The 23,551-nt window shown below is 45.5% G+C and overlaps 2 protein-coding genes across 2 annotated transcripts in view; both read right to left on the bottom strand.

The window, feature by feature from the left end:
* Positions 1-9,575: 9,575 nt before the first annotated feature.
* Positions 9,576-19,059, bottom strand: LOC135393792 (chorion peroxidase-like). The gene is made up of 14 exons (XM_064624064.1): positions 18,991-19,059; positions 18,542-18,644; positions 18,165-18,382; positions 16,279-16,449; positions 16,017-16,184; positions 15,815-15,916; positions 15,602-15,724; positions 14,813-15,054; positions 13,612-13,744; positions 13,342-13,469; positions 11,371-11,573; positions 10,836-11,005; positions 10,566-10,674; positions 9,576-10,478 (listed from the first exon to the last, which is right to left on the bottom strand). Exons 2-14 carry the CDS (start codon positions 18,598-18,600, stop codon positions 10,385-10,387), a joined length of 1,920 nt encoding a protein of 639 aa, XP_064480134.1. The 5' UTR covers positions 18,601-18,644; positions 18,991-19,059; the 3' UTR covers positions 9,576-10,384.
* Positions 19,060-20,537: 1,478 nt separating this feature from the next.
* The window catches only part of LOC135393791 (cell adhesion molecule Dscam1-like), a 384,001-nt gene continuing 380,987 nt past the window's right edge, over positions 20,538-23,551 (bottom strand). The window contains exon 30 of the mRNA XM_064624063.1: positions 20,538-20,630. Coding sequence (XP_064480133.1) covers positions 20,620-20,630 — 11 coding nt within the window. The 3' untranslated portion in view covers positions 20,538-20,619. The remainder of the gene's footprint in view (positions 20,631-23,551) is intronic.

The following is a 23,551-nucleotide window of genomic DNA, read 5'->3' as shown; positions in this document are numbered from 1 at the left end:
ATGCGTAGACGTACTTGTGTAGATGAGACAGGATATAACGAGAACCGTTGCAGGGCACAACATTTTATTACCACGCCACAATTGGAATCGTGCAGTGGCTCTAACCAATGCGAATGGTACATTCCAATTCCAAGCCTGAAACAAGACACAACACAGGCGACTCTGTCGTTGCTATCGTTGCATCCGTCAGACTGCAGAGAACTTGCAGACTGTCTTGGACATCAATTCAATATCCATTCACAACAACAACGCCATGACGCCATGGGGATAACACTTCTGTAGGCTTGACACTTCACACTACTGCGTCACTCTAAAGACACCCGAATATTCGCTCGGTGTGGAATATCTGCTCGGAGGAACACATGACAGGATGGATAGATTACCAATTCCCCTGAAATGTAAATGGAATTAATAGCGCGGTTAAAAACATGATAAATAATGACGCGGATGATGATAATAAACAAGTGATAAATAATATCCCGGGTACATGTTTCAATTCCTAGAAATAAGCATAGAAACAGCATTTACGTCTGTGTGGCGGGTAGGCGACAGTTACCCCTGTGTACAGGTGTCGTATTAACGTTTATGAAAGGTAACTTCTGAAATTTAACGTCAAATATTGCGATTTTTTACCCTTTAAAAAGGCAAAGGTAAAGGCGAAAAAATAAAAGTGCTCAAATCGTACTACATTTAGGCAGAAGTACTCTGCGGGAACAGCACTTGTCACTGTGGGGGTGCACTTGGGGGTCAAAATGTAGCTTTTGCTGGATGGTGGTTTCAGCTGTAATGAGGGTGACAATTTCAGATTGACAGGAGGTAGCCTAGGAAAGGATGGGTACGATCGGTCCGGCTGGTGCAGCGCGTGGGAGTATTCAGCAAGACCCACGGATGCCCTGCAGAAGCCCCCGACCCGAGGTACGTCCATCGACACCGTTTCAATCCCCGGTTCTCAGTCACGAGAATACACAATATAAGAAAGAAAAAAAGTAAAATAGCACACACCACTACGACTGCGAATAAAGCATCGGGAACATCGTCAGTGGTTCTCACGAACGTAAATCATCGAAGACATGGACATTGTATGCGCTTGATGATGAAAAGGGGGGGGGGGATATGTTTATTGGGAAGAATGATGCAGTGAAAGCAGTGGGGGGCGGGTATTGCAGCATGCAGAAACGGCTTCGTGCTGATCTTAGCCAGTTGAACCTGATATATTGGCCTCTCCGATTTATGTGAACGAGAATTGCAAGGGGTTTGTATTAGATTCCTTTTACGCAACTTGTCCAGAGTTAAAACCAGCTTCCCTAGCAGTTCTGGCAGCTGGTCTTCGTGCTGAGACTGGGTGCTGTTCAAACCTCCCTCACTGGCGTTGCTTCCTTGAGTCTTCTTCATACCCTGTGGAGGCAAATGTTACCAAAGTTTCATATGAATTCGGGCCAGGAGTCACGACCCATTCCGGGTAACACGGCCCCAAATGGGCAGGCAGATCACTCTATGGCGGTTACGACGGTATTGGCTGCAGTCACGGCACTGCAAGGCCGGCAACAGCAAGAAACGCCGTTCAGAAATGAGACAGTACGGCCAGCCAATCCCGTTCAAGCAGTTAGGACGTCTTAATATTTGCTTTACACCAGTTTCTCCGCGTGATTGTTCTTTGTTGTCTTGTCACTTGTCTTTAGTGGTTGCCACACCCTTGTAAACATGTGGCGGTAGAAGCAATCCACCACTTTGCTGTATTGAGGAGCCTATGCAAGCAGACACGAGAGCACTATCGGGCGTTCTTGACCTACTCTATAGCTCGGTGTTTTGTCGCGTTTAATCGACAAGGCGGGCTTTCGTCGATAAGGACATGTTTTCATCACGGGATCATTTGCACGTGTATCGCCTTACGCAACTTGCTCATGCTTTCATAAGGAGTAAACGGAAAGAAAGCCACTTGACCCTGAGTGGTGGAGAAATATATTCGGTGTTGCCTGTGACGATCAGTTAGTGCATAGAGGACTACCCTAATTAATTTCGGTCGCATTTTGTGCATGGTATGGCCCTCTTTGCTCTTTTAAATGTAAGTGTACAAAACAGCTGTGCCGTAGAGCCTGCCCTACAAGACGTGATTTAATGTCATTTCACTTCTAAATAATCAGCGCGGACTCATGCTCGGAGTCAGGACGCAAAGTAATTCAATTAAATTTGCAATCATATAGCAAATAATACGCCGACGGGACGTCACTTACTTTCGGCCACGAGCTTTCTTTTACTTTCACTTACTTTTGCCACGAGCTATCCACTCGTGGCGGTGGTGGTGGTGGTGGTGATGTTGAAAGGGCTGGCAAAACTCGCTCCACCTTTTTCCAACCAATCAATCAACCGCTCATTACGTTATACCGTAGCTCGTTTTGTTACCGTAGTTTCAGTTTTAAACGTACAGTAAAGTACTTGAGGCGCAACCTCACAAAATGAGTTCTCTCAATAGTCTATCTCTTCAGGACTACAAGGTCACAATCTTCGCCCCAATCACACTAATCGTTTTAAAGGGAACCAAAAATGAAAATTGCGGTCAACAATGTATTGAAGTAGATGCAAACTTCGCATCGTCCGTCAAGTACGGCGGGCCAACAACGTAACACTTGTTCCAACGCAGCGACGTCCACTGCGCGCAACGTGGGACACCAAGATCACAAAGAAAAACGGTGCATACATAAGCTCCAGTGTTGCCTTCTAAAATAAGTTTGTCTCACGGTTTGTTTGGCTCGATATATGATCCATATATGGTGCTCAACTTTTCGATATTCCTGATAGATATTCCTGAAGGCTGGTTTAGAGTCCGACGGAGTGGGGCGTAACGACGTGCGCACCGCGACACATAGTTCGACGACACTCGGCGAAGCGCGGCGCAACGGCTGCGCGTCAGCCGCCGTCAGGAGAATAGAGGGGTGCTCTACATCTGGCGGTGGCCAGCGAGCTGTGCACGGCAGTGGGCTCCCCTGGACTGGCATTTCCTAACATGACGTCGCCCACTGAGCTTTTGATCGGACCTGTTAAAGAACATCCGCGCCTATATAACACACGACGAATGGACTATAGAAACAAGCAAGAGAAGGACAGCTGGGAAGATATTTGGGGGTACCAACCGTATTACAGTAGTAAGAACGTAACAGTGCAAACGTTGGGGAACACGGATTGCCTTCAGTCGGATTCCAGCTGCGGGTGCAGCCGCCAGATCTGCTTTCCGACTACGAAATGCAAAAATTTCCCTTAGTGGTTTCAGTGCGCTGCGCCGAATCGCGTCAGACTATGATCCCGGTAGTATGAGGAGGTGTGGCGTAGCGAACGCTAGCTGTCGGCGCGGAACGCGTGTGACGATTGGCTAAGACTACTTTGGACTCTAAACCAGCCTTTACCGTGCGATAAATGCGTGGCTACGCTGCTGCTGCTGCTGGTGTCGGTGCTGGTGTCGGCGAAATGGCTCGCCATTGTCGGCCTCACAGAGGTGGGCAACGTCACGACTAACGCCCTGAGGGAATGTGTGTCCTGGGCCGAGGGAACTGCGCCGATATATGTTTGAAAGCGTCCGAGGAAAACCCACGAACAACCCCAGACGGGCTACACTGTGATTCGTCACGAACTCACGCGCCATGTTCTTTGAAATCCCGATTTACGCTACCGGTTTTCGCGTGCCATTGCGTGACGTTTGGAGCGCACCAACTCGAAATGATAACGATAACGAACGCTCAGTTCAGCAACAACAGGTTGAGAACAAGTAGCTTTTTTTTAGCTGGGTTGCGAGATGCCTGCAGGGTGTCCCAAAAACTTAATTATAATAAAACATTATAATAAAAAACTACGCCACTAGAATCACGTAGTCAACGGTGTTTGTCCTTACTATATAGGTTTCTGCAAACTCCTGATCTGAATGTTATCTAACTTAATTTTTATTATGTCAGTTTTTACAAACTGAACTCTGAAATTTGCCATGTACGGGTCCCATATTTTTACCCCACCAATGTGAAGCGCGCGCCGAATTTACTTGAGCGCGTGGAAAGGAAGGAATATGTAGCCGAACATCATGAGTTTCGGAGCGCTCACAGCAAAGCGCGTGACCAGCTTTTGGGCACCTTCGCTATAGGCCAGTTTCACACTAACGTGACGTTTTTCGAAATCCGTCCGTTGTGGGCCTGCATTTTTTTTTTTTTTTTTTTCACAGGCTCCACCTTATTTCCTTGCGAGTGTCGTGTTCGCGACAATACATTTTTCCCGCGCCTTGTTCTAAGCGATTTTCACGAGACTCCTCCTATACTCCTTTACTCCTCCGAAACTCCTTTTTAACTCCGTGCCTTTTCAGACTACAAAATATCTCCTCCGTGTCATATCGAAATTTGTAGCAGGTAGAAAACGAACCAGCATTGCTCAAGGCTGCTATTCACACTGTCTGAGCCCGTGTACCCGCTCCGGGAAAACTACTGCCCGTGTTTCCCGGGCACGAGACCCCCTTTGGATGCATCTTTCGTCGCTCCTGCTCTTCAATGCCGGCTCTCTCTTCAATGATATCACAAGGTTGGGTTTTGTTACCTCTCTGTTTCAAGTAATTATTGCTGTGGCTCCATTAGCAGTCATACCATGTACATTACAATATTTTTGATATTTTGATATTTTTCCACACATTTTACAAGTTATATCTTTGTCTCTGTGTTGACAAATGACTGCAATTAAGAAAATTCCCTGCTTATATTACTTACATTTTGTGGTGCATGTGGAAATGAATGTGGATCTCATTTTGGCAAGAAAGTGCAGCTTTAGCTCTGCGAACTTTAGAATTGAAATCAATCAATTAAGTGTGTTCGAATTAAAATGCCATCACATTTATTGTAGTCCGTGGCAAAAGTTCCGAACACATAAATGGCGTGTTTTTCTATTACAATGTTTTGACGTGGTTACTGAAACACGCCGCGTTTGAAGTATGTTTGTAAAGGAAGCGATAAGGGAAGCAAAATACCCTGAGCCTTGTGCAGCTTTGCCTCAGACCTAATGGAATTATGCTACTCCAATCGAATCTACACCTCGCTTGTACCATTCTTCAATGTTCATCGTGAAGTTATCCTAGCATGTGACAGCAGAGTCTGTTACTGCAGATGTGAAATGTCAGTTCCTGCAAAAGACTTTTTTCAAAAGTGGTCACTGAGGAACTTTGAAAAAATACTGTCCACGATTATTCGCGTCTTCAAAACATAGAATTTGCAGATTACGTATTTTGTTTTCTTTGTTTTACATGGCGCTGTCATCTCCCGCTATCCAGGTGGCCTTTTTGCGCTGCAGGCTGTAGGAAATTTTTCAAATAGGAGCTATATTTGTGGGCGTATGTTGTATGTTGTTGTTGTCTGGCACCTTTTTTCTGCTGTTCGGCACATAATACGACTTTCAGAATTCCTGGGCATGTGTTGTCGTAACAAATTGAAATAACCAACGACATGTCTTGTGGAAAGCCCTCTCTCTCATTGCCCTTCTCCGATATCGTGACACAAAGATTCAAAGAAGGTAGAACTTATCCCGTATCCATATCACCAGCCTTCTTTTCTTCAGTTTCTTTCTTCACTTCTTCTTTCTTCACTTCTTCTCTTTTCTGGGATGTCCTTAGCGCACCCTCAATTTCTTTCCTCCATGCACCGAGCCTTCCTCTTTGTAACGTGTCCCCCCGGAGAAACTGAATGATTGTTGAGGAAATCTTGTCAAGACCTGCTCTGCTGTCATAATGCCGCAGTGCCACCTGGAAAGTTACGTTGCGCCTACCAGACAATTGGAGCAAACAAGTTCTCGGCGCAGCCGGTAGAGGGAATCAGGCTAAAAATTTACATCACTTCGCGCGGCATCTTTTAAAAGGCCGTTTGGGTCATCTTCTTAAAACTTGACGGTGATATGATGCGAGAGTTTTCTGGGTTTCTTTTCTTTTTCTTTTTTTTTTTTTTCGCTCTCGTGCATTATACAGTGCGCGGCGAAGAAAAAAAAAAGCTAAGCTAAAGCATGCAAAGTTGCAACGTTCGTTGACGTTATTTGGTTACTGAAGCCAACTCATTTGCTACTGTAACATTGACCTTGCCCATCTGACGTCGACTTTCAGTCAGAGAGCAAATATTGCCCTAGGACGAGCGTGGGGTGAAGAGCATACTCCCGGTGGTGTCATACGGTTAGCGTCCTCACTGGAATGCCATCTGCCGTCGGCGGCAGGAAAGTATCTCGCACAGTGTACAGCTGTAATACGTTTCTGTCCTCTTGGATTAGATTGGCGATTGAATTTTGATGGCGAATATTAAAAATATGGCCTAGGGCCTAGATCATTCGAAATAGGGCCTTGATTTGGATGCTCTGGTTCCCCTTCCGATCCGCGTACCTACTTGAGGGGGGCAAAAAGGAGCCTGCTGTTCTTCTTAGGGTGAGAGCACCTTTGTTACCACACCACGGTCTGCTCTGGTGACCGTGAACTGGAATACGGACGCGGGGCAGAATTGCTTGCAGTACTGCTCCAGGCGAGATTTTCCCTCATCTTCGATGTATTTGATATTTGTAGAACGTGCGGCTTGCCTGCTTTGGGGTGCCCGATCGGTGCACCAAAGGCACGGGGAAAAAGGAAAGGTGAAAAACGGAAGGGAAATATACAGAAAAGAGGGGTCTGCAGTCCTTCTCTGGTATGTTCAATAGTCCCGCAGAGCACGCGAGCATCCCTCAGTGGCCTTCATTGGGATCCTCCCTGTACGATGGTAAGCGCCGAGCTGATTGGCAACGTTGCTCCAGACTCAGGGTGAGCTGGAGTCACAAAGGTGCAGCTCTGTCAGCGGAGAACGTAGTCCGCACGGACGGGTGGAGTGTACGATGTGGTGGACGCCAGGCAGGCAGGCAGTGGATTGACATGTGCTGTTAGTGCGGTTTTGTTTACGTATTTGCTACGAAAACACGTAAATATTCTTCAAGTACGTCATCTCCGATGACTCTTCTTACAACGTGGTCAGAGTTGTGGGAACCGCACCCCACAAACCCGCGGTAAGCACGAAGAACAGGATCCCGTGTGCACCATGCTGCATGGTCTAATGTGTTATATGCCCGATGTCCCTGACACGTTACGCATAACTGACATGGTCTACTAGAGGATACATTGCACGACGTGGTTATTTTAATCAGTTACAGCATTTTTTTTTATAAAGAAGCTATGAGAACGGCATATAGTCGTTTTTTTTTGCAGTTGAGTTATACGGCCAATGTGGACACCCTCTCGGTGAAAGTATGCAACTAGAAGATTGAACCTTGAATTTTGGGATTTTGGGCAAAAGCGAGATAGCAGAATGATATTCTATCCGAGCACGTTTCAGAAATGGCACAGGCACAGGAGGCCGAAACACGGAGCCAACAGTGTATCGCGACAATTATGGACACGTTTACGCCACGTAGTGTTTCGCCCCGACCTGATGAGCCCCGACTTGGACACCGCTGGCTGCCTCCTCGGCCTTGCGCTCCTGTCTTCAGGCGTTCGCCGCAATGTTAATAGCGAAGTACGCTTTATACGAGTTATACTAGAGTAAGTACAATAGTTGCTACGGACGTTGCCCGCAATACCCGCTTAAAAGACCATACGACTAGCAAAAGTTAGTAGACAGTGGAACTTGTTTTTGCGCACGAGGGAGTACGGGGGCAACACGTGTGTCAGCTCCGAAACCATCTGAGAGGGAGAGGGAATTCCTGTTACAGGGTTAAAAGAGCACATTATGTAGAGTGAAGTGTTGAAAGTTGGCGCTCGGTGTTGTGTGTGTGTGTTTTCATCATTTTAGCGCTTTTAAGTCCTGCAGTAAGTAAATTGTTGAGATGTTTGCGATACCTGTGTCCGTCCCTTGTACCCAGCCCAGAACTTGCTTGCAGAACTGCTTTGTGGAAAAAGCTCCTCTCGTGCTTCCGGTGCCAGTCATGGTGTCACAATCGAGTATCTAGAGACTACTCGTTAATGTTTCCCCGTGAAAAATCTGGTGGCTTTCGTTCCATACGATGGCACGGTTTGACGATTGGCCTGAGGTGTGGAGCTGCCACTTGACGGCCATGCAGCGAATTCTTTGTTGTCGTTGTCTTCTAATGAGTCGTTGAGAGTTGAGACTCATCTATAGCGCGATTCGTGTAGCGTTCAAGGTAGGCGAAGTCGCAGTCATCCAAGTTACTCCTGAACGTTTCAGAAATCTGTCAGCGCGCACTTGAGGAGCTACCACCATCTCCAGGTAAACGCTGCAGATTTCTGCTTCGCTCACTATCTCGTTCAAGTCGTAAGCACAGAAATCTGCGCGTCGAGGTCTCGCAGTATACTCCGCCGTGATGAAGCTACAAGACGTACGGCCGTATATGTATGTGTCCCATATGGCTGTTACGGTGTTGTGTTCGTGGTTCTTGTATGTAGCCTTTTGATTCGGAAGGCGGATAAAATAACTTCTTTTCCTACACATGTGCGTTTTGCAATCACATTTAACGCACTACTATTGCTGAACCGACTGACACACCTCAATTGGAAGTCCGAGAGAAGACGTACGAGACAAAAGACAGGGTACTTTCTCCGATTACAACTAGACTAGCTAGCAAGCCTTGATTCCTTTCGACCCATGGGCACCATCATCACACAAGGAACGTGGCGATCATGCACGAGCCTGCACGAGCCTTAACAAAGAGAAAGACGAAAGGAACCGTTGGGATTAAACGTGTCTCCTTTTACCACGCCTGTGTCGAAGTTTCTGCAGGGTGCATAGGAAAGGAAAGCAGGGGGTTGTCGCCAAAGGCTTGGGTAGTGTTGATCGGTGTAGCGAGTCAAACACGTCAAATACAGTGCGTTCGAAAGACGTGAAATTCACGTTTATTATACCTCTAGAGGAATATTGAAATAAAAATAGAGTACGAAAACACATGCATGTGCTATACACAATATTTGGCAGTTCTGTGGCTTCTCATCGAAGCAGATACGGGAGGACTGAGTAAATTCACACAGCTCTGAAACGAAACATCACACTGCCTTGACAGTGCACGTGGCCATTTTAAAGAGTTTCTTTAACATATCATCTCGCGCAAAAACGTGCACTGAACGACCGTTCCGGAAACAACCTATGCTTGTTTACTGGCATGCTTATCAAGTTGTTTCCTATTATTTTATAATTTCTAAAATGCTGCCAGGATGTTCACACCTGCTTGTACGTTTTTTATTAAGACAGGCACAACAAATGTTCACATCTTTTCCAACTGCATCATATTACGACATGTACTGCAATTCAACTAATTCAATAAATATATGGCAAATGAATCAAAATGTAACGCGTTTCGTATTATAATTACAATAGGTATGTAGTAACAACACTAGCACGACCACCAACAATAACATTAAACCCACTGCGGTCTCTGTGTCCTTGGTCCCTAAAGGTACACATTACAGACACGTAGGTTCGATCAGGCAACGCAATAATTAAATTATTACCAGGTACAAAACCGAAGAAGCGCAAAGACGTTAGTTGCGTTCTAGTAGTCGTAACGAATCTACAGTTCCCTTACGTAACACGTGCGCTGCGCTGTTGTCACGGTCACGCATTCTCGCTTTTTAACTTAACACTCTCTAAAATACAGTGTTTGACACCACGTGCCTAGAAAAAGGAGAAAAAGGAAGTGAAAGAGCACTGTACAAAAACGTCTTAAAAGCGGCTTCTCAAAGTCATCTGCTCATTTCTCAAACACACGTACCATAGAAGATAAAAAAAAGTCCAAGTACCAGTTAAAGTGAGTTCAGTACAAAGTAATGGAGTAGTTAGGAGTAGTTAGAAGTATTATGAGACTCAATTCCCAGAGTTAGTGTGCTAGCCTTTAAGTTAATCGGTAATCTCAAAGATGTGATAGTGTACTAGATGGAGAATATTGTTAGTAAAATAAAAAATAGTTAAAGGTGGAAAAGAGACCTTTCACTCAGCTCCCACTTGTCTCTGACTGTACAAGCTACTTGTAAACTTATTTGTATTTAAAAACAAATTCTGGAAGCACCATGGGTTCAACTTGAACACTACAAGGACAAAATAAACAAAACCAAACACGAACGACACAACGGCAATCTGGCACAAACGTTCACTCCTCCTACCTGTGTTCCCATTTTTTCTTATTTTGTCGATAGAAAAGCATCTCAGTCAAACAACATTACCGTGAAAAAGGAGCTCAAAGGCACCATTGCGTGGCATTCGGTCTGTTCGCAATCGCTTGTACTGATCACATGCTGGCTAAAACGATTCCAAACATGTCCCTGGTGAGCATATCTGGAAACACGCGTCACACTGAACATTGCGGGTTCCAACATAGAGCTTAAAATTGACTGAGTTTCTTAGGGGAGAGTGAGCCCATTTCACTTCTTGAAGAGATAGCCGCCGTGAACAGGATCTTCTTGCCAATACCGCAGGTTAATGGATGGAATATCTTCGCAACGGTAACGCGGGTTGCTGAAAAGTAAGAGAAGTCGCTAATTAGCGTGCTTTTATTCCACGTAAACGTTTAATTGGATCAGGACGTTGAGAAATATGTCATACTAGATAGGATGTGGTAGCCTCATCACCCAAAGCTGAATAGTTGGGACATCATCGCCATTCATGCAGATGATCTTGGCCTGAGTTGACTTCCGAATCTCTTGAAGTTGTTCTGAATAGAAAGATTTTTTTTTATTGAGGTGCGGTGGGAAGGCACGTCACACGTATGATTTAAACGGCCCCAGGAATATAAATACTTATGAGTCGCACCGAAAGGTTTATGCGGTGTAGAAGTAGTGAAAGAATATAACTATATTGTCAATGTCTACGTACCTGGAGTAAAAGAAGACGGCATGCCAGAATTTTCGTACCAAAATCGGTCGCCCCTTCTTAGGTTTGAGAACTGCCTTGCAATGATACATGCAAAGGTCGGTCCAATCATGGCGCCTGGTAGCACTCGCTCAGATATTCCACCGCTCCATAAGTCCACATCGTCTGGATGTCTGCAAAAATCATGTTACGTCGTTGCGTGAACATACAAGGGCGCTGGGAATACACATTGCGACTAGGCTGGGAGAACGCCAATCACCATCAGTAAAATAAAGCATTGTTGTTGTCTAGCTGCCGTATTCTTCCTTCACCCTGATGGATCCCTGGAGCCTAGTGCGCTTAGGGCTCATTCTCTCTAGCCTTCGCAGCACTTCCTGCACGTTCGAGTCACGTGATAGGGCCCTTAGGGTTCGCTAGGCTCGAAAAATCCCTCAGGGCGGAGCCAGAATAAGGTCGTAGGTCATTTGAGGTTCCCTCGTCTTCCTATGCACGAGTGCGCGAGTCCTTGCGCGCATGATGGTTCCGAAAAAGCACTCACTTATAAACTTGCGAATATTTAAAGGCTGTGCCGTTGTTGAGCCATGGTTCGAAATCCGCAAATGTGTGTGCTCTCGGAAGGCCGCACCATTCCCGATAGGCGTTGTAGCCAGGAACTCCATGCTCTCTTGCTCTCTGGATGTTTGTGGCGATCAGGTCTTTTCCGAATGGTTCGTCGATGTTTTGGAATAGGTGGTTCGTTACCTTGGGCAGAAAACAAGAGACAAACATAAGATCAAATATGTAAGGCTACGTGTCTGCTATAGCTCGTCGTTATCCCAGACACTGTCCTTTGCAAGCCAAAAAAGGTAAGCGGTATACCACCCCATCTGTACTTAGAGAGGTGTAGGCCAATTACACATGTACACATTCGGATGGGATATAGGATGAATGAGCTGTAGAGTTCGTCACCTCTGTAATTTCTACAGGGGCAAGTCAAGCGGCCATGTGCAGATATTGAACGTGCTAGTACAACAACACAGACGATGGTGTGATATGTCACTTATCCGAAGCCGCGTGCTTATCTCTTATTTGTCGGAGATTATCCTATAGTGTCGGTGGTAAGACGTACAAGGCGTGTCACTTTAGTGTGTACTTCTCTGCATATCATTGGCTAATTGGGAAGTTTGCCACCCATCCCTTGCCGCATCTTTTTTTCAACGACACGTCACGTGATGTCATGTTATTCGTTGCCATTAATATCAGTGTGACACACGGTGCGAAATTATTTATTTATGACCTTTCCTCAAATGCCCACAGGAATGCATAAGCACATTCATCATACATGGACAACAAATGTTTGTAAAACACAAGCATTACAACTGAATGACAAACAAAGCACATAAAACGCAATCATCATAGCTGGAGGATACTACATAACTGGTTACGATATGTAATAATCTCCGGTTGCGAAACGAGTGACTGGGGGGAGGCCATTCCAATCAGCAGTGGTGTGCGGAAAAATCGAGTAGTGGAAGCGAGACGTACGAGAACTAAAGGGGTTGATTTTGTTCGATAGATGAATTGAAGAAGAACTTGTAAAAGACATAAACGAAAGCACTTTCTAACAGCAGTGTGAACAGTGTGCAGATGGGATGCAGTGGGAACAGATATAGAACGTGCAGCGCGGTTTTTGGAATGATTAGTTGGTTATTAAGATGAAAAAGCGATAAAAACCGGGCTGTTTGGTGGTACATTCTAACAGCGATAAAACCCCGTCTGTGTTTCGTCTGTCCGTGTCCCCTGCACTGGGGTTTTATCGCTTTTATAATCAGATGAAGCTGATGCGGCCCCCCAGACACTGGGGGCAAATGCAAGTAGTTTCGCTCTGCAATGGTATGCGATTTGGTATGCAGTTTAGCACGAGAGGGTGCTAAATTTAGATTTCGCCGAATATAAAAGATTTCATTTGTGCAGGCGAGTTATGCGCCCAGGCGGACGTCTTGCTGGAAACAATAACAACAGGTAAGTTAATGATCATGAATGGAGAAATTCCCGTAAAGCGTTCGTGACTACAGGCTAAAATCAATTAATATTAACTTACTAATTAGATGTTTTCTCGGAAATGTGAGGTGGCAGAATTGCAGCCAGTCATTATAGAAATTCATCCGTGTTGACCACCCTTACAAGCGAACGTACTTTGAGGTATAAATTGCCGAATTTTGCTATGTAACACGCTCATTTGAACATGTAACATGTATGCTCATTTGATATGAACTCGTTCATATCAAATGAGTTTTGAGCAGTATGCGTGACATAAAAAAAAAGAAAAAGAGCGGGGTTCCAAATTAATATTGCTTCAGGGCCTCATGAGGGATCACAATCACTTTTGGTCGTGTTCGTTAGCTTGAGTGCCTATCTCCTGCGTGCCTATAGAACAGACATTTCAATTACGGAACTGAAGAATGATGCTGGCGGTGGGAATCACTTTTTTTTTATACATTCAAACTCAAACTCGCTCAACTCGACTTACTTCTTCTGTAACGAATGGGTCGTATGTTTGCGCTGGAGTATTAATCAGGCCGCCGACCAACTCATCCAGTTTTCCAGGCTCGTAGACAATAAACGGTTGTCGAAGTAGATTTCTCAGCATATCCTCGCCTATAAGTGAGAGATGATTAAGAAATTGTCTGAAGGTTTTATACATTTAAACTGCAGTATCAAAGCCTAGATGAAGCTCTGACTGCGTGCTGACGTATTTTTAGGTGATACTCGTAGCCCAGAAGCATCTGGTGGGATATACCTACGAACTCATGGAACTTATTGTATCTTCGTACTCTGCCTTGGATAAACGTATGGCCGAATCTGAACGCTGCTGCCTGGAAGGAGTTGGACAGTGCCATGTTGACGTTGGCGTCGTAGCCGTTCCAATATCCCTGTTGAATAAAAGAGGATAAGAATACGCACTGCACTGAATGAGAACTATTCTTTATGCTTTCAGTACTGAAAATATCGCAAAACCAGGACAGAGCAGTGTTAGCGGGGTTATGATAGGTCCAGAAGAATGTAGTGCTATGCTGTATATTTACTACTTGCTACGCGACCTGCGCATGCAACCTGCTGTGAAATAACGCCAGAAATATCAACATTACCAACATGGTTGCTGTCAGGTCACTAACGGAAACGCGCAAGTACTTTGTGGTTGTTTTCTGCAATCATCTTTTTTATTTCCAACAATTTTCAAACAGATATCGAAAAATTCCGTTGCCGGCTTCTACCGAAAGCTGCAAACACCAGTTCGAAACACTGCCCTTTCCAACGCGGAAGACAACAACTTTATTACGGGATGATGACTGGGGAGTTACTCTACCCCATTGCTGGTGTTGATGCGGGGAATGAAATAATAAGGTCATTCACAATAAGGATCGAAGTCGACTGCGTTTTTGTACGTTTATGTGTATGGTTTCCTTTTCCTTTTTTTTTCTTTTTTTTTTCAGTTTGAAGCACATCACCGTTCTTTCTGGCAGGCGGGCCACCCTTCTCGAAACGTCACGTCACGTAATGCACTCACGTAAGATGGCAAGGCCTTTTCACATTAAGACGTGCAATTGTTCCCCCATTTCCTCATTTTGATTTACAGCTTAATAATTCCATCATGTATTCTGTCTGTCTGCACGATACAATGAACGCAATGTGAATTGCACAGACTTACTTGGACGAACAATTTAAGCAAATAACATTTAACCCTCAGCAACGCCCAAGAAATGATCTGGATGATGGCAGTACGATAGGTCAGTCAGCTCCGGTAGCGGAATTAGAGCCCACAAATCTCTCATGGGCTTAGTGTAATGATAGGAGACACCTGCCCGGCAATCAGAGAGATATGGGTCCGAATCCCGCCACCGCTTTTTGTCAACTGTCGCCTTTCGGATAATAAATGCGGTTCTTTCTTTTCTTTCTCTTTTTTTTTCTTCGCACACGTTATGTGAAGTAGAAACACACACCTCTTTCAGCAGTGTGAGGTTATAGCGATGCATAAGTTCGTCCCCGACAGTCATCGGTAGGAATTCGTTGTAAGTGATGTGCTGCACTGTGGCTGCGATGATGTGTCGAGTCTCCTGGTAGAGTCTTTCGTCGTCCCAGTGTGGATTCAGCCTCGATAGCTCCACAGCGATTCGATTGTGGTCTCGAACGTAGAAGGTGTGCAGCACAGTCAGGTGAATTTGTTCGTTTACTCGTTCATCGCCTGGATAACAGAACGAACAAGGAATCGATCTTCGTTATCATCCAAAGAATATTGCACGTTTACTATGACATGACATCATATTGTGCGTCTCTTGTAGAAGTCATGGACAACCTGCTCTGCTGGGTCGAAGAGGCATCCTGGCACGCACAGTAATTGGTTCGGATATGTAGGTGTAGTCATGCTTACAGACCGCATGCCACACGAGGAGAAGGAGATAAGGATCGCAGAGAGAAAGTGTTGAAGACAGGTGTAGGAGGCAGTAAGCAAGATGGTTTATCGGATTTGTAGACAACACATTCCCTGATTATGGGGAGCAAACGGCGATGGAAACAAGCAACAGCGACAGAAAACACACAAGCACTCCTCATACGCACGGAATATGTAGCCTACAAGATAAAGCATCATTTTGTAGCTTCACTTTGTAGTGCAGTCACATTTAGGATGTCTTATCCGAAGTTTGATTACGTGACTACGTGGGGCTTTCTTTGTCTTCTTTGGCGCCTTTTGGCGCCTTGTGTGTCTTGTCTTGTGTAGTTTTTGTACTAACCTGCAAGGAAACAGAAGAGATGTCTTGGTCGTCCAATGCAGTCCCTCTCTGGGTTTTCGGATTCCGGTGGCAGCAGTGGCTTGAGTCCAACATCGTGAAAACGATCCCACACCCTCATCAGTCCTGCGCAGATCATTCAGTTCCAATCTACAATTCACGCCGTTCACTGGACTTTAGCGGTCTAGACGACGCTAAACTCAAAATGAGACCAACCGCCTTGAAACATCCGCAGCTTGCGTGCAAGTGCATCCGACGAGCCATAGATAAAATTGGCATCGATGGAATGTGTCAGGATGTTAATGTGCGTACGAGGACCTACAAGGTTCAAGCACAACATAAGTCGCACGATCTTAATATTGAAATGCACGATGGGGATGTAGCGGGTACATCGACCAAAGAGTAAGGGGAGCAATACCCAAGGCACACCCAGGTCGTTGTCCAGCCAGTGACCTTTTGAACTCAATGCATGTTCTTCCATACTGGCCATAGAACGGGTCGTTGTCGGGCACTTCGATGGTCATGCAAAGAGGGTGCTGGTACTTCTTGGGGATACCACAACACGTGAAGTCCAGGTCTCTTTCGTCTTGCAATATGACAGGACGTGCAATATATTAAATTCTTTGCTGCTCTGGTAAAGGCTACTTTCACGGTGAGCAACAATAGTATAGTTGACTCACCTCTTGGTGGAGCTGCCAGTGTAAGGTCGTGGTCTATGAACTGTCCCCAAGACATGACGAGAATGGAGAGTTGCTGGTTCGGCCTGTCATGGTCCTTATGAACAAAATTGCTGACCACACGGGCTCTGGTCAGTTCTGCGCCGTCTTTAGCACGACGAGGGCCCTCGATACCTACAATCAATATCTCTATTAAGCAATACTATTTTACTGCTCTTTAAATACCAACAGAGTGGCGTACGAATGATTTTCTTTACGCTCCACAACACTCCCAACAGGACGGTTTTCGACTACATTGAACCACAAAGGTTGACTACGCCGCCTGACTTTTTCAGCCGTTTGCATCATGTTATTTTCATTGATACCTGCAAGGAAGTGCATTAACCTGTTTTCTTACGTGCGTCCGAAGAACGACAGCTATGGGATGTCACCGGCGCGCACACACACACACACATACATTGGATGATGATGGGGTAGGTCACCGGCAACGACTGCCGGAAGTGCCTAATTTCGAAATCACACTTTGTGCAATTTCGGAAGAGCGCACGCCTTAAATGACTCAGCCGTATGGAAGCGCGGAAGAATTGTGATCGGTCGATAAATTCGCGGAAATGGAGCAGAAACATGAGAACGTGTCTTGTCACATATAATTGGAGTCGGACGTTTGCAAATGTTATGGGAAATGCCAATTTTTGCTTTCAGCGGTGTTACACACATGAACGGATCTTTCACTGCTCTGGGGAAAGCGACGAATGATAAAATGTGTAACGCAGAAGATAGTTTGCTGATAACACACCGACAGGGAATTACGAAGAATTCAAGCACGCCGAGCAAATCACTTCGTTCCATATTTTTGTTTCGTTAAGCCAACTAACCAACCAACAAACCAACTTTGAATTTTAGTTTTCTGTCGCTGCCGTAGCTGAGTGCATTCATGCGTTTCTCCGCTCGGTTTTTAATCCTCTTACGTGGTTGCGTTTTATCCCCGTGCAACTGCAACTAGACAACCGGCAAATTGGATTGAGCGCAAGGAAACGCACCGTACTTCCGCAAGGACGTGTCGCAACACACATAAGAAAAAAAAGAAAAGAAACAGAAACAGAAACAACATAATATCAATCCAGGAAAGCAGCAAATGTGTCCAACTGAAAATTATGATTCGTAGCTACGAGACTTTACGTCGCGAGGCAACGATGATCGTGAGAGACGACAAAGTGGGTTGACCAGTAGGGTTTGAATAGCTGGTATCACCAATGATTGGATTTTGCAAGCGACAAACTGTTGAGCTACGCTGCCAACATAAACTGCGCTAACGCCACCTGGATAAAGAAAATCTGCTTAACATCTCGTCTTCCTCTTTTGCCACGTCGGCATATAAAGTCGGGATCTCGTCTGCTCCAACCAATTGCCGCAGACGATTTCCAACTGGCCTTCTGCGGCTACCAGTGGCTATCCATACGGCTGATGGCGGCTTGTCTCCATAACTGTCCACCGAAAGCACTGTCCTGATTGGAGGACTCTTAATGACTACGGCACATCGTTTAAGCGATGAAGGTTTCTTTGTTTAGGTGGGCGTTCACTGAGGCCGGCACGTTCAACTGAAATTGCATAATGAGTGACGCGCCTGTAAGACGTGTTTCTATAGCGAAAGGTCGAAAACCTAGATCCAGCGAACCGGACAACGATTTCGGACAGAGACTGTTCTTCTTCAGGTGTTTCTAGAGGGTACCACGTGATCTTCAAGGACACCGCGCTGCTTTCTTCATGTTTCTGGATGTCCCAGATCTCCTTTGGCTCTGTGTGTTCTGAACAATGAACTAAGCTGCATGTGTGCTTCAGCACGCATGCACGTACGAAGCTTGATGTGTAAAGGCAAAGGTTTTCCTCACCATCATTGTACACCGGCGGCAAAAATCTGACAAAGGGCGTGTTGGTGACGCCCCAAGAAGGATTCTTGATGTTGTTGCACCGTCCGTCCATGGTGCGGTACCGTTCAACGGTACAAGGGATGGGCTTCACGTGGGCTGGACAAATGTCCCAGATCTCCGTTCGGGACGTGTCGACCAAGGGAAGGCCATTCATGATCTCATCGTGTGACATACGGAACCTTCGAGGAAATGACATTGTGATGGCTTTTGCCCCTGAACGCATCTTTCGTGTACTTTCAGTTCAGTTTAACGATTGGCTTCAAGGAAATATCAGTTTGTAATGTTACGAAGATTGAATGTACAACATGTCGATCATGATTGCAAAGCTTCATACTTACTGAGTAGCGAGTATTTTGGTGACCATGAGCGTAAGCTCAGCAGTGGGTGCAATGTGCATCGGCTCAGGTAGGTGGTCATTGGCTCCGTATGGGTGCTGGTAACCTACGAACAAATGAAAATATGTGATAGTTAAGAATGAAATTATCAGGATAATTTTAGAAGGATAGCAAGAACACGGAACAACCCGTAATGTTTGTCTACAATTGGCACTGGGGCAGCGCTCAGCTTGCCGCACGGCCCCATCTCAACATCGTCTCTTAATGCGCGTGTGTGTGTGTGAAAGAGCTGTCGAAAGTAACATTCATGACACCTACGGGGAGGAGGCAGATACGCGTACAGAGGATGTTTTACTAGCAAGAGATACCATGACGCTATTGTCAGCATGCAGATTAGCAGAACAGTGTAGTTGATTCACGTGTGTCAGTCGTTATAACCATGACAGACGTACTTAGCCTTGCCTTGGCTTCACGAAGTGCGTTGTTCACATCCGAGTACTTGATACACACTTGTTCATGAGGTTCCGAGTGGGCCAAAGGACTGTGGAGAAACGCATCAATTGCGATTACCCAAATATTGCTTAAAATAAAAGCTTTAGTCAGCCTGCTGCACTGAAATCCCGAGCCTTTCTGCAGTATGCTGGATCACAAGAAAACACACGTATAAGTGTAACTCATGTGTACAGGACGCGGAGAACATAATGTTCAGCTGCAAGCGACACACAAGAAGTTGTGAAGAGCTACGGAGTATATTGGACGTCAGCGGATCTCTCCAACCATGTACTCGATTACTTACTGCCAGCCACCTGTCGGGAAGGCGCGTTCCACCTTGTTAGCTCGTTCCTGAGAACTCTCGCCGTACGGTCATTCTTACATCCAAACATCTCGCTCGACAGAAATCGATGCTATTTTACTATACTCAATAGCACTACAATCATTTGACGTCGCGACGCAAGAAAACTGTACGCCGTGTAGAAGCGGCCCGACGGGGCACGCATTGCCGAGCATTCCTTACATCTTGCACTTAGTTCCGTTACGAAGTTACAGCAGCCATTTCGCAGCGACGTAACACTGTCTTTGATGCAACATTGTGCGGCATGGGCCGACCATTCAGAATGGACGCACGATCATAAAGCAGTTCATGATCTCTCGTGCAGCGTATCTGAGTGCAGTATAACCTAGGTCAGATAGTTGCATAGTGGCTTGCTTCGTAATTCCTACATCGTGTTTGGCCTTCGCAGTGGGGAAGTATGCGCTACCGTTCGTAAATGGTGTAGCAATATATGTATTGATTTGTGGTAGACCTTCTGTAAGTGGTTGATATTCGGTAGGTGAAGATATTATTGACGGAAGAAAGGTAAGTACAAGAGGACGGGGAGAAGGTGCCAGTGGACAGAGACCACATAGACGAAACGGGATTTCGTTGATGTAACGCGTTAGGGATAAAGATAATCAGACGCTGACGCGCTCAATAGACAACAAAGACAACACTGTGTCCTCGTGCATAGTTGTTGCACTCATACTCTAAGTTGCCCTTGTAGCATCTTTTGTACGTGTACATGGTATCACTTTTGCCCCCAAATGTTTTCATTTGACTCTACAGCTATTTATATACACCATTCCAGTTCGAAAATTGGCAGCGGGACTAGTGCTTACGCTTCATAATTCCTATGTACTGCACATCTAGAGCGCGTGAGGCGTGACACACACCCGGTAAACCGTAATGACACCTGATATGCACCCGACAGGTGACTGTTCACTACCAGGACCGGTGCAGGTGCAGTTATTTTAATCCAGGACGTAGGCATTACAACCGAATAGACATAACGTTACGTTATAATGGACTGAGCATCCCTCATTGTGAACTTACGCTTTGATCGTTCCCAGGAAAATGTCTTTGAAAACGGGCGCTGGCGTACGACCCACTCCATGCACGTAATGCCTGTGTAGTAGTAAGGCACAGTCCGTAGAGGTGATGATGAGGCCCCCGCCACTGGTTATTTGATTGCCTCCTACCACGAAGGCGAATTCTGTTTCCTGTGCCTTTATCGCTGCCGGCAGCCATAGCGCTATACATACACCTAACGACCACCTGAAATATAAACAGTGAAGCCTGTTAGGACGGGTGCACCACATATCAAAAAGAGAGCGTCAAGTGCACGTTGTTGCGTCAGCAAACGCCGTGTACCCTTCAGTACCCTCGTCACACGGAGGGAAATTGAGTATCATTTCAATTGAATATCATTGCTAGCGATTGTCATTCGTTCGCACACTAACAGGCGCCCAAAGTTCACAGCAGATAAGCCCATTTGACCTCATAATTTTAAGGCAATTTTTGAACATATCTTTGTGTCATGTTAGGTGAAGCACCCTGTATGGAATGATATTAGCTCAACGTTATGAATACGTAATATGACATTGTTTCTCAGCTCTTATTAGATTCGCTCCACACCAGCAACACATGATGACAATGGCATGGGGTGAGGTTACCTTCCCCATTACATGTGGGTTATTATACAGTCCTGGAAGAGGACCTAACTACAAGATCTAAGGATCTAACAAGATCTAAGATGACTAATTATCTACTACAAGATGACTAATTATCTACTACAAGATGACTAATTACCTACTACAAGATGACTAATTACCTAAAATTCATCAATTGGCCCTTTAATTAGGAAATTTCGGACAACGGACAAGAGCGATACAGCAGAATGGCAATCCTGCCATAGAGACAATCCCCGTTGAATACCACTTTTCTTTTTTTAAGAATCGGATATACGCACATACGTTGAATTCTCGCTGAATTTTGCTATGCAAATGAACCGAAGCCATGCCGATCGGGAGCGCAGGGAGGACAGCGCTCATTTCACGTCAGAGGGTCACGTGCTTTGGAGCGATGGAGGTGGTTAGCTGATCTGCTCGCCAGATCAACCGCTTTCCAGCCCAGATAAGCCTCCGACTGTGATTGTGTGTGTGATTAATCTTTCTTTTCTCCTTTTTATTTTCCTCCTCCATATTTTCGTTTTCCTTCTTTCCTTTTTTTTTTTAGGAAGCCGACCTCTGTCTGGCCGACCTTTCGTTTTTTTTTCTTTAATAAACCTTCATATTCCCCCACCCTTTCCGTCGGCGAAGGTCACGCGAAGGTCATTTTCGTTTTGGGTCATTTGCATGGCGAAATTCGACTGTGGATATTTGGGTGGTTATCGAAACTACGCGCGTTCTCAATTCACCCTTCTCATATTGCCCTTCTTGAAATGACATTGCTCAAAAGGACTTTCTGGTTTTATCCCGTATCAGAACTACAGATGACGCGAAACAATGTAATATTACGTATTCATAATGTTGAGCGAATATCATTCCATACAGGGTGCTTCACCTAACATGAACTACCTCCCTCAAAGCGCCCTTCTCGTATGACCTCATAGCACAGAGCCATCGCCCTATTTCAGGAGAACAGTCTCGGTGGGCAGACTTTTTTTCTTTTTTCCATTGTATAGAAAGTTGATATGCGTACTGTTGACTATTCCCTTTTGCGTCATGTTTGTTCGTATTAAACATTTTCGTCCCCTGTCAGATAGTGTTCATGACCTCATGGCGAGTTTAAATTCCGGAGCTCCCGATTTCAGGGTCTCGAAACAATGAACATGCTTGATTGCTTCGTATAAGATAACCGCTCAAATTCACGGGTTTTCGATGTCTGTCCAAGTCTAGTTAGGGTGTTGTCGTGTTGTCCAAGTTCGCAGTTGGTATTTTCCTGCGCGACTGTGCGTTTTACGGTCGGATAACATTTATTTCCAGTACGGTATTTTGCAACGTTCCAGCATCACAAGGTACGACAAGTTCAGGTGCATGGGGGTGGTCAATGGGTGTCTGACCAATTCCAGTGCTTGACACTGCAGGAAGACGACGGCCCTGGTGCACCTGTCCACCCCTACGCACTCTCACTTTCGGTACAGCCTCAGAACAACCTTTATTGTGCTGCTTGGTCTTATACACTCCTGAATAGAGGCGGAAGGTTTTCGTTTTCCCGTAGGGAGGATAACGTGAAATAACGTACTCTGGCGGGATTGGCGAACAATGCGGGCCAGAGCAGAATTACAAGGCCCGCGTCATTCCCACAGCGGGAATCAGGGTACAGATCTCGACAAAACTTCACAGAACACCGCAGTGATGCATATGGCCACGGGAGCTATACCTTTACTGCAAACAGGAGAAGAGAGACTTACAAACAGGTGACTGGGTACTCCAAGCTTCTCTCACTAAGTGTGTCCACTCCCCGTTCGATGCTAGGGTGTCGCTGCGATCAAGAAATACCTCGCTCTGGTGTTCCGTAAATTTTTGTCGGGATCTGTACCAGTTCACTGAATCGCTATAGTGAGAAGTTCCCTACGGTTCACATACTACATAATCAACACTACCAAAAGGATTTTCCGCCTTTTACTCAAAACTGCGAAATCATGGCAGACTGGAGCAATTTGCACAATGTAGTTCGTGCGGTACGTCCAGGCCCAAACCGGCCCTCAGAACTAAGGAAACTCACTTCGCAACGCTTATTACTCGGGCGATCGTGACTTTGCCTACACATTTGTTTGACGAAAACGCGTTTGTTCTCCGTTGTTCACTGGCCTTAGCCTCGCGGAATGCGTCAGAATGAAAGTGGACATGAATGGTATATCGTGATTTCCACAGTTTCCTCTGTTCATAATCTTGCAGGAATATCAGACACTGAGATTTATGGTTTTGTTAACTGTTTTCTTGTTTCTTTTTTTTTCCTTTGCTTTCCTTTTTTCTTAGCCGACGGAGGGCGTGCGAATCGTAGGAACAATAAGAACGTCATTTTTTTATAGGGTGGATGTTTTTTCGCCGTCCGTTGTTTAATCTGTCCAAGAGTCGATGGATCGCTATCGGTCTGGGTGTGGTCCTGTCGTAACAACGCATTGATTGTGATTTTGGAGGTCAATATCGACAATTTCGTTTTTGTCTCGAGCCTTTCGCTAAATAGGCTAGATG

The sequence above is a fragment of the Ornithodoros turicata genome, chromosome 5 (assembly GCF_037126465.1).
Source record: "Ornithodoros turicata isolate Travis chromosome 5, ASM3712646v1, whole genome shotgun sequence".
Lineage (NCBI taxonomy): Eukaryota > Metazoa > Arthropoda > Arachnida > Ixodida > Argasidae > Ornithodoros > Ornithodoros turicata.
Note: the sequence above shows the minus strand (reverse complement) of the source record. Positions and strands in the feature narration are given on the sequence as shown.

Excerpts from the sequence above, each read along its gene's own strand:
- LOC135393792 (XM_064624064.1), bottom strand. The coding sequence starts at position 18,600 with ATGCACATTGCACCCACTGCTGAGCTTACGCTCATGGTCACCAAAATA. Across the intron at positions 15,055-15,601 it reads TCTCTTCTGTTTCCTTGCAG|GCGATGAACGAGTAAACGAA; the intron begins GTTAGTACAAAA and ends TCTGTTATCCAG. Across the intron at positions 13,470-13,611 it reads TAAGTTCCATGAGTTCGTAG|GCGAGGATATGCTGAGAAAT; the intron begins GTATATCCCACC and ends TCTCACTTATAG.